General features: G+C 24.7%; 1 protein-coding gene across 1 annotated transcript; it reads left to right on the top strand.

The window, feature by feature from the left end:
- The first annotated feature begins 1650 nt into the window (after positions 1-1650).
- LOC145838323 (large ribosomal subunit protein uL2m-like) lies at positions 1651-9186 on the top strand. The gene is made up of 6 exons (XM_082945892.1): positions 1651-1900; positions 2763-2890; positions 3635-3776; positions 4707-4867; positions 5978-6113; positions 8682-9186. The coding sequence occupies exons 1-6, from the start codon at positions 1651-1653 to the stop codon at positions 8804-8806; spliced, it is 942 nt and encodes a 313-aa protein (XP_082802018.1). The 3' UTR covers positions 8807-9186.
- Positions 9187-12597: the final 3411 nt, after the last annotated feature.

Here is a 12597-nt window from a genome sequence, read left to right as displayed (position 1 = left end):
TGCCTTAGAAAGTAGGAAACTGACTACTATTAGCTTAGTAATAATATAAAAATGTAACTATGTTCTAAAATGATGTTCTTAAAGAAAACTTGTGCAGTTTTTGACTCTTAATACTTTTTTTTTTACAATTACTCACAAACTAAGGCTAATTTAATGTTGCTTAGGCTAGTTTTTTGTCACTCAGATAGAATTTTTTGCTCCAAAAAGGGTAACCCTTTAGTAAATATTATGTTTCTTTTTGCTTATTCCAAAAAAAAGGAAATTATATAAAACATTTTTCTATTCATATATAAATTTAAGTGTTTTTTAACAAAATATCCTAGTGAAACAAGTTCACTGGAGTATAATAAAAACAAATTATACAGTAATCTTCCTTTGTGTTGTACCAACATATGTTTCTGTGTGTTAACGGATTAACACACTTCAACTGGGTTCTGTAAAAAGTAAATACTGTAATGAAAGAATAGAAGCTAAAGTAGGTGTATATATGTGTTCATTATAATTTAAATTATTTTTACAGATTTTTAGAGGTTAATAGTTAATAGTAGGTTAAATACTTTATGTTAAATCCGACTGTTATAAAACTATGTAATATTTTAAATTATTAAGTATAAATTAAGTAAAGTATATAAAGTAAACTAAAATACACAACAAAACATGATATAAACCATTTACCTTTCCATTCATGCAAGTGGTTTATACTATGATTTGTTGTTTTGTTGTGTATTTTAGTTTACTTTACTTAATTAAGACTTAATAATTAGAAATATTATATAGTTTTATAACAGTTGGATTTAACATTAAGTATTTTACCTATTAACCTCTAAAAATCTGTAGAAAATATTTAAATTTTAATAAACACATATAGACACCTACTTTAGGTTCTATTCTTTCATTACAGTATTTATTTTCTTACAGAACCCAGTTGAAGTGTGTTAATCTGTTAACACACAGAAAAATATATTGGTAGAATAAAGGAAGATTACTGTATAATATGTTTTTTTTAATATTTTTCTAAATATCAAATTCTTCTAATTTTTTTAATGGGTATTAAGTCCATATTGTAAGCTCTCAAACACTTTTAATATTAAAGAATAAGTTTCAACATGTTATATTAAAATAGAAATTTAAACAAAAAAAATGTTTTAGAAATAAATATACTAACAAATTTGTTCAGTCAAATAAAATATTTTTCTTGGTTTACTAATGTATTAGCTTTTGTAGATGTTAAAAATACTGATTTAGATTTTAGAATAATATTTTTTATTGTTTTATCCCTTAACTACTTAACCTAAAGTTTATCATCAAAGCTTAAGTTCCAAGATTGTATATATTTTAACTTGTGGAATTTTAATAATCTGTAAAATATAAAGCTATAAATAAAACACATCCTGTAATTTTTTTAATCTTAGAAGTTTTTTCACATGCAATACAGTTTATAAAATTTTATATTTAGAAAGTTATAGAGAATGATATTTGTTTAAAAAATAAAATTACTCAATATTATTTTACAAAAATGAATATAGTTTTGTTTTAAGTAATTTATTTACTAAATGAACAAAAGTTAAGATGTGGAATTAAAAACAAGATTTTATAGTTTTTATGAAAAATCTTTATACATTAACCTGGTATAATTTTTGTACAGATAATATGAACAGATTACTTAAAACTGTAGTAAACTGTAATTTGAAGGCAAGTACAAAAAATATTTTTGACAATGTCTTGTGTAGTGCATCCGTAAATTTTCAGAACAAAGATCTTTCTACTACATCAAATTTGAACAAAGTTTCTGGTAGGTATGGTCACAAGCTAGTTAAACTATGGGAAGAACCAGAATACACAATTAAACCTCTCAAAGTTTGGAGGACTGCTGGTAGATTGCCTAACATAAATACTGAAGGTTTGAAACTTTACAAAGAAAAGAACCTTTGATTAATTTTTATATTTGCTTGCTTAACATTATATTTCGAAAGATAAGTTTGCTTAAATTCAGATGCAAAATTTTAATTTAAGTTTGAAACCATAACTAAAACTATTGTATATAAGTTAATGTAATAAGTATTGTATTAATTTTTAAAGTTTGACTTATGCAAAAGTTTCAACAGTTTTTAAAAACAAACTTTACACATTTTCATTATAATAGATTATTTAAACAAATAATGCTTAAGTTTAACATAATCTTATTATTCTTATAAAAGCTAATTGGAAAAAATTATATATTAAAATATGATTCTAAAAAAAGTTGACTTAGTTAAAGTCATAAACTGTGGTACTATACTGGTAAAAAGAAAACTGTTTTCAGGTCACCCATTCTTTGGATATCAAAAATCTATTTTGAGATTGTTTCATATGAACAAAATTATAATTTAAAAAGGGGCGATATAATCATTTGTGTTGTTCATGCAATTATTTGATAACAGTGTTTTTTTTTGTAAAACAACTTTAACATATTTTTGTAAACAATTTTTCAATAAAACTTTAGACTGACTCTCTGTATTTCGATTTATTTAAAACATAAAGCTAGGTACTTCTACTAACTGTGTTTTTTAAATAGTTTTATTATTAAGACAAAATAAAATAATTGTCTAAAATTGTAGGTTTTTAAGATTAACTTTCCAACAGACCTACAGTATGAATATGTATGTTTAAACTTAAAGAAGTAAGTTTGGAATATTCTTAATTATAGTTAAATTACCTTAAATGAATAATTTACAACAAGCAAGTAAATAAAATTAGTGTTTAATTATTCAAAAAATGTCAAGGTAAAATTGTGCCTGGTAGAGTTTGGAATTCTAGACATGGTGGGGGGAAACGTAGAGATTGGTATTGGGTGGACCATAAAAGATTAACTCATGAGGACGTTTTAAATGAAGTTCATTATGAAGAAAAAGTTTGTTAAGCATTAACAGGACAGTGGAAAAATATTGTAATTAATAAATAGAGTATTATATTGTATTTATAGTATGTACTAGTAGATATTATTTTTGGTTACAAAATTTGTTATAATAGTATTGATATCTACTTATTGGATAAAAAAACTTTAAATATTTATTTGTAATTTGTAGTTGTTATATTTATTATCTTTTTCAAGGTTTCCAAACAAAAGCTATTCATGTGTATAAATCATTATATAAAAAAAAAAAAGTTGTTTTTGGTACTTATGCATAAAAATTTGAAACAGTAAAAAATAGTTTGCACAGTTTGTTTTCGAAAATTACATGTTTTTTAGAATATAAATGTTTAATTAAAAAGTTTAAACATAACTCACTCATTTTCGAAAAAAAGTTTATTAATTAATTTTGTTTAGCTCTCTTCAGAATAACATTGCTAAAAACTTCTTATATTAATTTATTTTTTACGTTTTTAAATTTAACAAGATATCAATTTGAATAATTCAAAATGGGCCTATTTGTAAAACTTTTTACTTAATTTTATTAAATATATTACTTGTTAGTATCAATAATAACTTATTCCTATTGTTATAATTTATAAAAACTTTGAAAAACTATTTAAATTATATTTTGAAGAAAAAATAAGCTCTACAAAGTTTATTAAAGATAATTCAAGACTGGAAATATGTTTATATATAACTAATAAAAAGTTTAGTAAAAATATTATACTGATTGTTGTTTAGGTGTTGAAAATAATAGAAGATGACAATAGATCAGGAAACATTGCACTTGTTGTTGGCCCACTAAAACAGAGGTGGGTTCTTGCAACTGCTGAAATGAAAGTTGGAGACTTTATCGTAAACACTGCCAAATTCAATCCTGCAGGTTAAACATTTGTTTGTTGTTTGAAATTCTTTCAAAGAAACTAATTACTAAACATTTTTATCTTTTTTTTTGAAATCAAAATAATAGGTCGTGTATAAAATTAAAAAATACTTACATAATTTAAAACTATAAATGTTTTGTAATAAGTAATAAATTTATATATATTATGTTTAAATGTTATAATTTGTACATAATTGATAAAAATTGTCATAAAGAAATTTATTTTGATAGTAAATTAATTGTAATTTTTTTAAATTCTGCTTTGGCTGCAAATTAATTAGAGAAGACTTAACTGTAAGTCAAAATTTTATTTAAATAAAGTATTTGAAATATATGAAAATCACAATTTATTTGTCTTGTAGTCACTAAAATGTAAAAGCTTTAAACAAACATTGAACTTTAGATTAATAATATTACAAGTTAATATAGAATTATTACTAGCGGTTATATTAAAAAACCTTTTTATATTTAGTTGCTTAGCAAATTATGTAAGCATATTTTAGATTAAGTGTTAAACAGTCAAATTGGTTTATTTGTTATTAAAAAAACAACCTAAAAAGCACATTAAGTAAATCAAGCAACACTATAAAATTTTATTATTATTTATTACTGTTATTTTATTATTTGTATTTAATTATTTGTAATTGTTATACAAAAATTAATTTTTTATTCTAACATAAATTCTCAACTATTTTTTGTAGAGTTTGACAGAAATATTTTCAAGTGCATAAGCTTGTATCCGTTTGAAAGATATTTCCACCTTAATTTGTTTTATACATGTAATTGAATCTAGCTTCAAAAAAATACCTTACTTGAAATTACTTTGTTTAAAAATAAAGCTTCATAGATTTGCTTTTATCTTTATACAGTTTATAAAGACATCAAAAACTTGTAATACTTTTCTATATTGTTCAATATGTTTGATTTCAGCTCAGTACAAATGCGGTGATGCGGTCCCAATCAAGTTGCTACCAAGTGGCACACAAGTTTGCTCATTCGAGTTTTACCCTGGTAAGGGAGCGCAAATTGCAAGGAGCGCAGGAAACAGCTGCGTGATTCAGCGTCACATTGAAGAAAGAACTGTTGTGAAAGTTTGTTTTTAATTCAAAATATTACATGAACTTAAAATAATTCAGTGATTAATAAAACATTAATTAATTTAAAAGGTAAACTGATTTTTTAAAAGCATTGTCTAATATTGGTCAAACTGAGTTTTTTTTTAACTGTGGGAGGTCTTATATTTTATATGCTAATTTAACTATTGATATGGTGCCCTTAAACTATTTTTTAGTTAAGCCTTTATGTTATCTACTTGTATTAAAGGGCATAGAAAGGGGGTTTAACACTTATTTTTTTCAAATTTAGTTTTATTTTTTTACATAAGTAGATGAGCTACATTGTAACTTTTTACCACTTGTTAAAATTCGAATTAAATTTTGAGATATAAGCGACCAAAGTTAGAGTTTTAGATTGGAGGCGCAAACTAAAGAGCAAAAATAGACTAAAAATCTTTCACTAAAAATCTATTTCCTCTTCAGTTTTTGACTAATTGTTTTATAACTTTTAATAAATTTTAAACATCTTGTAGAAAGCAGATTTTTTTAAATTTAAAAAAAAAAAATATAGAAGATTAACAAAGAAATTTTTTTTTTTTAAATTTTGCTTTATAATTTTTTTCAATATTTATTTTCCAAAATCATCGACCTATAAGTTTTTTGTAATATTAAAAAGTACATTTCCTGAAAATATGAGAGTAAATTGCTTTAGAAATGAAGAAGGAGATACATTTTTAGTAAATTTTTCAAAATTCCGAGAAAACGGCCTTAAAAATTTTTGGTTCTATACGGTGGTATTGGATATTTTTTTATAAAACTTTGTATATCTCAAAAGTTAAATGATTTTTTTTTGTTCTATAAAGAGAATCTTATAGTATATACTTTAAGCTTTGGAAAAAGAGCCAATGTTAACTTTTGTAAAAACAAAAATTTGTGAGCCCCCTATGTCCTTAAAGTAGTTTAATTTTATGAATATGATATTGAAAAAAAGATCAAAAAATAATAAAAAGACTTTTATTTTTGAGCAGTATATATCAGTATAAACTATTGCACAGTTTTATTTAAATTGTGATTTTAAAGCAGTTTTATGCTAATTGAGTTTTAATATGTCAAACAGATAAATAAAAGTTTTAAAAAATGTACCAGATGCCTTCTGGAAGAGATATCAATGTCAATTCTAATTGTGTAGCAGTTGTTGGTCGTGTTTCGAAGATTGACCACCACAAGGAAGACTGGGGTAATGCATTTTACAGAAGGATACTTGGATTGAGACCTAAATATGGTCAGTTTGCACTAATTCAATTTTGTTAGCCTTAATAACTTAAAGAAAATTTAAGATTACTTTATTACAGATAAGTCGGTTTTCAAAAATCGACTGTGTTTTTGAATAATTGTATAAAAAGGTTCAAACATCAGTATGTACAAAATTGGTTAGAGTTTATCAACAAAATAAACTAAATCTGTTATTTTTGATTAACTTACTATTGATATGGTCATTGAAAAAACATTTTTTTAGAACTAGTAACTTTCAATGAACTTAGTACTTAATTTGTGTTCCAAAAACAACAGCTTTAAAAGGTATTAAGTTGACTGTGGTCATAAAAATAGTTTATTACTAGTACTAAACACAAGCCCTGATATTCCATCTAAATTAAACTTATGTTTTCTTCAGGGTTGCTATTTTACCAAAAACCTGAATTTTGAAAACTTAGACTGAAATAAACATGGAATTTAACGCTTGAAAAAAAGTTAAAAATTTTGAATAAATATCATTAAATTATAGTTGACTCAAATATTTATATACAACAAAAATCGTACTAAAACTTAAAATTTTCAAAAATTTATATGTATAAAATAATGAAACTAAAATTAGATGAGGAATAGCTACTATATATAAAAAAAAGTTACAAATTTTTCAGAGTTTATATCTAAGTAAAGTATATTTATACTGTAAAGACGCCTAAAAAAGAATAATAAAATAAGGATCTATGTTTTTTCAAAAGCGGCTATTGACATCAATCTGTAGGTTACATATTGACAAAACTGATATTGCTATGCTTTACTGCAATTACTGCTAATAATTTGATGTAATTTAGTTATTTTAAGTCAAAGCCCTGATTTAGATTGATCAATGTACTTAGCCTAACGACTGCGCACCTGTAAAAATTAAGTTATAAAATAGATAAGACTGATGATGCAAATACTTAAATACTTTTTAACCTCAAATATTTTCCTGGACTAAAATAAATTATATGCATTCTACTTAGCACAATGCATACTGGTTAAAAATATCTGTGCCGAATGTGCAAATTTTTTTAAAGGTTTTAAATATATTCAAGATGATTTTTATTTCTTCAGAAAACTGAAAAATTCCTTTTTCACTTGAGTTTTATTTTCTGATGGAAAAGAAAAACTTGTAATTAAAAAAACATAGAATAAAATAAGAAAACCTTAAATTGTTTTACAAAAAACCAGTGATCACCCTGAGTCCTGCGTTTATTATATTTTTCTTAATTTTATCCTGTATTCTATACAACTAAATTAGAGAATTCTGGAAAAAAGCTCAATTTTAAAAAGTGCAGCAAGGCTTCAATAAAATTGAGAAAATTATACAGATTTCAGGAAAACACAGGATTTTTTGTGCTTCTCACACTTTTCAATTCAGATAGAACCTTTGTGTTGAAAAAATATTTAAGTAGCTTAACCCACAAGACACAAGTTGACTAAACAGCTCGCATTGTCGATTTAACACTTTATACAGCAGCAAATAACACCTAAAATTGACTGTTCTAGGTATTAAAATTTTTCAAACATGACTTTAAATAATAACATAGAAGTTTTACTTTCCAATATTGCATGGAAGCTCTGTTATTAGAAAAACTTTTTAACAAAAATATACACCTATACACATTATTCGTTAATATATTTTAATTTTTGTTGAAGACGTTTTATAACAAGATTATGGCAGGTTTGCCGCAAAGTCATTAAAGTCAAGAAAAACTAAAAAAATAACAAAAGTCAGGAAAAATGGGTTTTTTTGAAAAAATATCAGGAAAAGTCAAGAAATTTGACAAAATTTGAAAAAACATCAGATTTTTTCAGTTGAAATTTACAAATTTCCTTATTTTCCAAAACTTTCAAATGGTAAAAAAATTATTAAAAACTTCTAAAGTCAGACTAGAATTGCAAAATTTTCCTAGAAGTTTACAAAATTACTTAATTTTCAATGCCTTAATCTGGTAAAAATTAATAAAATATCCTTTATAAAACTTCAAAAATTTTCTGTTAACTTATTGAACAACTATATAGTTTCAAGTGTTTGGTTATGTATTTTAGAATAAATTTAGTTAAGAGTTTGGTTTAGAAAAGTCAGAAAAATTTTAGTAAAAGTCAGGAAATTTTTCTGAGCTTGATCTGTGGCAACCCTGTCATGGAAAAAGTTGTACTAAAAACTACAATCTTTCAATAAAACTGCTATTAGAAATCAGTTTTGTGCTTCATAGAAAATTTTTAATCTGTTTTTTTAGTTTTTAAATTGGTTTAATACCTATCTATGTAGAATGTTAACAATGAACCAAAAAATTGGTAAAAGCCTTTAGTTCAAGATATAAAAAATATACAAAATTGTAATTATTGTAATTAATTTAACTAATATCTAGTGAATAAAAGATTTTTTTTCAATTTAGATATTATACAAGCTGCAAAGATTTTTTATTACATTTAAAAGTGATTTAAATTTAAATAGATCTATAGTTTTTTCTATTTAGAATTCAAAATTCTATTTAACTCGAAATTTGAAATTTAGATTAAAACGCAGATAAACTTTACAAATTCCACTTAATTTTTTCAGGCATCAACTTGAAAGGGCGCAAGGACGGAAGAAGGACTGCGGCCCAGTCACTACCTCCACATCCGACCGTGGTGATTGGTGACAAGCTCAAACTGCAGCACCAAAGTTCAAGTTTTGACGAGTGAACTGTTGGTGTTGGTATAAAGAAAATTGTTGTATGGTTGTATTACAAGCGTATTAGACTTTGTATAATAGCTAAATACGCTTAAGAAACTTGCTTGTTTATTATTATTAGTCTAAACTAAGTTCTAAGTAAACATTAAACCGTTTTTTGTAAAGTGACCTTTTTTTTTAAATTAGGTTTTTTAATAGCTTATTTTGATGTTATAGCTCAATATTTAGAAAATTGTGTTTGTCCTGTAGTTAACAAAACTATATGTTTTTTTTTCATATTAAGATTTAAATAAGAATTGTAATACCTATAAATAGTTTAGTTATTCTTTTTTATTTATTGAAATTTCAAACATGTATGAAAAACAAAAAAATTTGAGCATTTTTTTTCTTATTTAACACAAAATAAAATCAGTTTTGTTCTAGTTTAAAACTATAATTATAAAGATTACCTTAATATTTGCTACTTAAGATTGAAAAGTATTTTAGTCTTTTTATTATAAGGGATTTCATTTTGCTGTGAATAAGTTATTAATACTTAATACTTTCAATATAAAATCTTAAACCAGTTATAAGATCACTTATGAACAACCTAAAAAGGTTTAAAATTTATTGAAATTTTGAGAGATAAGATATATCATTCTTTTCAGATTGATAAAATTATTTAAGTTTTTTTTATGTTGTAGCTATTTTGAAATGAATTAAGCAAACTACATGTTTTGTTATTAGTTAGATTAAAGTAGTACCACGGTATGTAAACAGATTTAATTTTAAAAATAAAGTACCATTTAATTATTAGAGTGATCAAAGTTGAGGTATTGTAAGAAAATAAACACGAAATTCATAAATAAAGTTATTAAACATTCTATTTCAAAAACTTTCATTAAAAAGGTTGTAGGTAGTTTTCTAGGTAAAAAAATGTTTTACCAGTAAGTTAAATAAATTATTTACCTAAAAGTTATTAAAACTAAAAATACACCTATAGTTTTCTGCATAAACAACTGGTTTATATATACATTACGTGGTTTCCCAGTGAATAGTTTGCAAACACAATCGGAAATTAAACTTTATTTAAAATTGTTTTGATAGTTTTTGTAAGCCTTTAATTTTGATACTAAACTAAACATCAAAAGTATATACTAAATAGTTTAAACACAAATCACTCATTTTTAAGAAGTTTATTAATTTCATAGAGCACATCGTCAGAATAAGGTTTCTAAAAATTGATAAGAGTATAGTTCTTCCATTCATAACCCAGTTGAAGTGTGTTAATCCGTTAGCACACAGAAACATATGTCGGTATAATAAAAGAAGTACTGTATATTTTGTTTTCATAAGAGTACAGTATAAATTTATAGTTATGTATAATGGATTTTTAAATATCTAGCTAAAAATAGTTTTGTCATAAAGAGTTAAATAAAAGTCTGTTTAAATTAGAATTGAGTTACACTTTACTGATTTAAAACTATTTTTCAACGTTAAATTGTTAGAATGAAATTATTTAAGATTGTATAAATTTTACTTGAAACTTAATTTAAAAGTGCAGCATAAAAAACGACAAGAAGCACACTAAAAACACGCTATTTATATAGATTTAAGTTGTAGAAATCTCTTTGTTTACAAATTTTCGGCTTGTATAATGAACAATGATTCTAGAACTGAGAGATTGTAAGAGTTCCTCATTCTAGATAAGTTTCGAATCTACTATCCAGTTAGGTCTCAGCATAACTAGGATTATTGATGAGGTGTTCATGGATTAGTTTAACATCGCCATAAAAATAAAACTTTTTAGCTTTTTTGTAACTGCTCGATATGGAAACGTTTAGATGTAAGACATAAGTAGTCATTTCTGCAATGACAACTAAAGAGATACTACTACCTTATATCATGGGTAGGTTTGACATCTTTCACAACTCCGTAAAGCGGGCAGTTGATGTTGTACACAAGCACGTAGCAAAACGCTATTAAAATGGATTTTATAGCTAATGAAGCTTAATTGTGTTTTCACCAATATAGAAATGCGGAGGTAGATTGGGCAAATATGTGGGCCGAAGGAGGTCGAAGCTTTTTATTTTGGACTGACTTGCCTTATTTTTCTTCTTCATGACTTTTTTGAGGTAACCTAACGAGAGAAAAAAATTATAAAGTCCATTATTAATCGTTTTATCCAATTCTAAATACAGGCAGTCGGCCGAGGAAATTTTAATAACTCCATTGGTTATGCATTGTATGATCTTCAATTTTTGTTTGGTGGGGTAAAATGAACTCAAAGATTTGTGGACTTTTTTTTTCTGTACACGGAAGTAGAAAAGGTGTTTGTCGCTGTTTCTAATAATGTTTATGTCTATAAAGTGATCTTTTCCGGGAATTTCTTCTTCAACGGTAAAAACTATGCATTTATGCATCTTATTTACATAGTAAAACAGTTATTGCATTTTTTAGAAAGGAAAATAGCAAAAACATGAACGACATACCTATAATACGCAAGTTGCTTGCTGTTATCTAATAAAAGAAGGCTATTTTTATTATAACCGACAAAATTTTTAGCAATAATAGGGTCTAAAGGACTCTCATCACTACGCCAAATATTAGAAAGTTGTTTTAAAGGTGTTTAAAGTTAAACTCGTTGAACTAAATGTATTTTTTGTTTGTACAAACTAAAAAAAAAGTATTAGGATTGAAATAATTTAGATTTTTAGCAAAACTTAAAACTCCTTAACAAAACAGTTTTTTGTTGATTAAAATCTAAAAAAAAAAGTTTATCAACGCTTAAAAGTTAATCGAAATTGAATTACTTCAAGAAAAAAGATATAATATTCTATTTTTAAATGATTTTAAGTTAATTTTAGTTGTAAAAGCTTGTACAACATTCAATTGAATTTATAAAGACAGTTGAAGTAGACATAAAAATAACTCAAAACTTATAAGTACTGATTAGTTCTTTATATAGAAAAAACTATAAATTTTATAAAAAGACTAAAAACTCTGGTTGCTCTTTTCTTACAGCATTCAAATAATTACTTCACTTTTTCGACGTTTCTAATAACTGAAGTATACTATTAATAAGACTCATTAAAAGTCTAAAACTTATATCTGGCAGGGTTAATTGGGTTATTAAGTAGCTTATGTATATTTAGAAGTTGTGTTTTCGGCTCAATTTTCTTTTATTTTAGGCTAGTATTTGAATTATTGACCAAAATTTTCCAATTACAAACTTTATAAAATAAGTTTAAAGTTGAAATCAAAACCTTCGATATTTAAAAGTAAAACAAATAAAAAAGTTAGACAAAAATCACTGCGAGAACAATAGTATTAATACAGTTAAAGTACAAGAACTCAAAAACACGCGTATAAAATTAAAGAAAAGTCAGTATTATAAAATACATACTTTAAAAATACTTGTAATAAGTTAACTAAAATTTGGAAAAATTAATGGTTTCAGCAATATACAGAAAAAAGACAACTATTTCTCACAAAAACTATCTCACAAACAACAAAGATTTTTCTTATGTTGGAAAACAGCTCTATAAGTTTCTCTAATAATCTCGAAAAAACAGCAGCAGCTTTTATTCTTGAAGACGTGACAGAAGTTAGAGTAATATAAATAATTAGATTTGAGCAAAGCGAGAGGTGAGGCAATTAAGTTAAAATTCTGTATAAAATAAGCAGTACAGTATTTCTGGTAGTCAATTATTTAGTGAAGATAAGTATTTAAGTATCTAACTAGCAAAAGTTAAACCACTTTTCATGTCAAGATTAAAAGTTTAACCAGAAAACTAGAACAATTTAAATGAAAAAGAGTATA

Source organism: Thalia democratica, chromosome 6, assembly GCF_965202585.1.
Source record: "Thalia democratica chromosome 6, ktThaDemo2.hap1.1, whole genome shotgun sequence".
NCBI classification, from domain to species: domain Eukaryota; kingdom Metazoa; phylum Chordata; class Thaliacea; order Salpida; family Salpidae; genus Thalia; species Thalia democratica.
The sequence above is the reverse complement of the archived record's forward strand: the minus strand, read 5'-3'. Positions and strand labels throughout refer to the sequence as shown.

Bases quoted from the DNA above. Each gene is read 5' to 3' on its own strand.
- LOC145838323 (XM_082945892.1), top strand. From the start codon at position 1,651: ATGAACAGATTACTTAAAACTGTAGTAAACTGTAATTTGAAGGCAAGT. The intron at 4,868-5,977 runs GTTTGTTTTTAA...AAAATGTACCAG, and splicing joins AAGAAAGAACTGTTGTGAAA to ATGCCTTCTGGAAGAGATAT. The intron at 6,114-8,681 runs GTCAGTTTGCAC...TAATTTTTTCAG, and splicing joins TGGATTGAGACCTAAATATG to GCATCAACTTGAAAGGGCGC.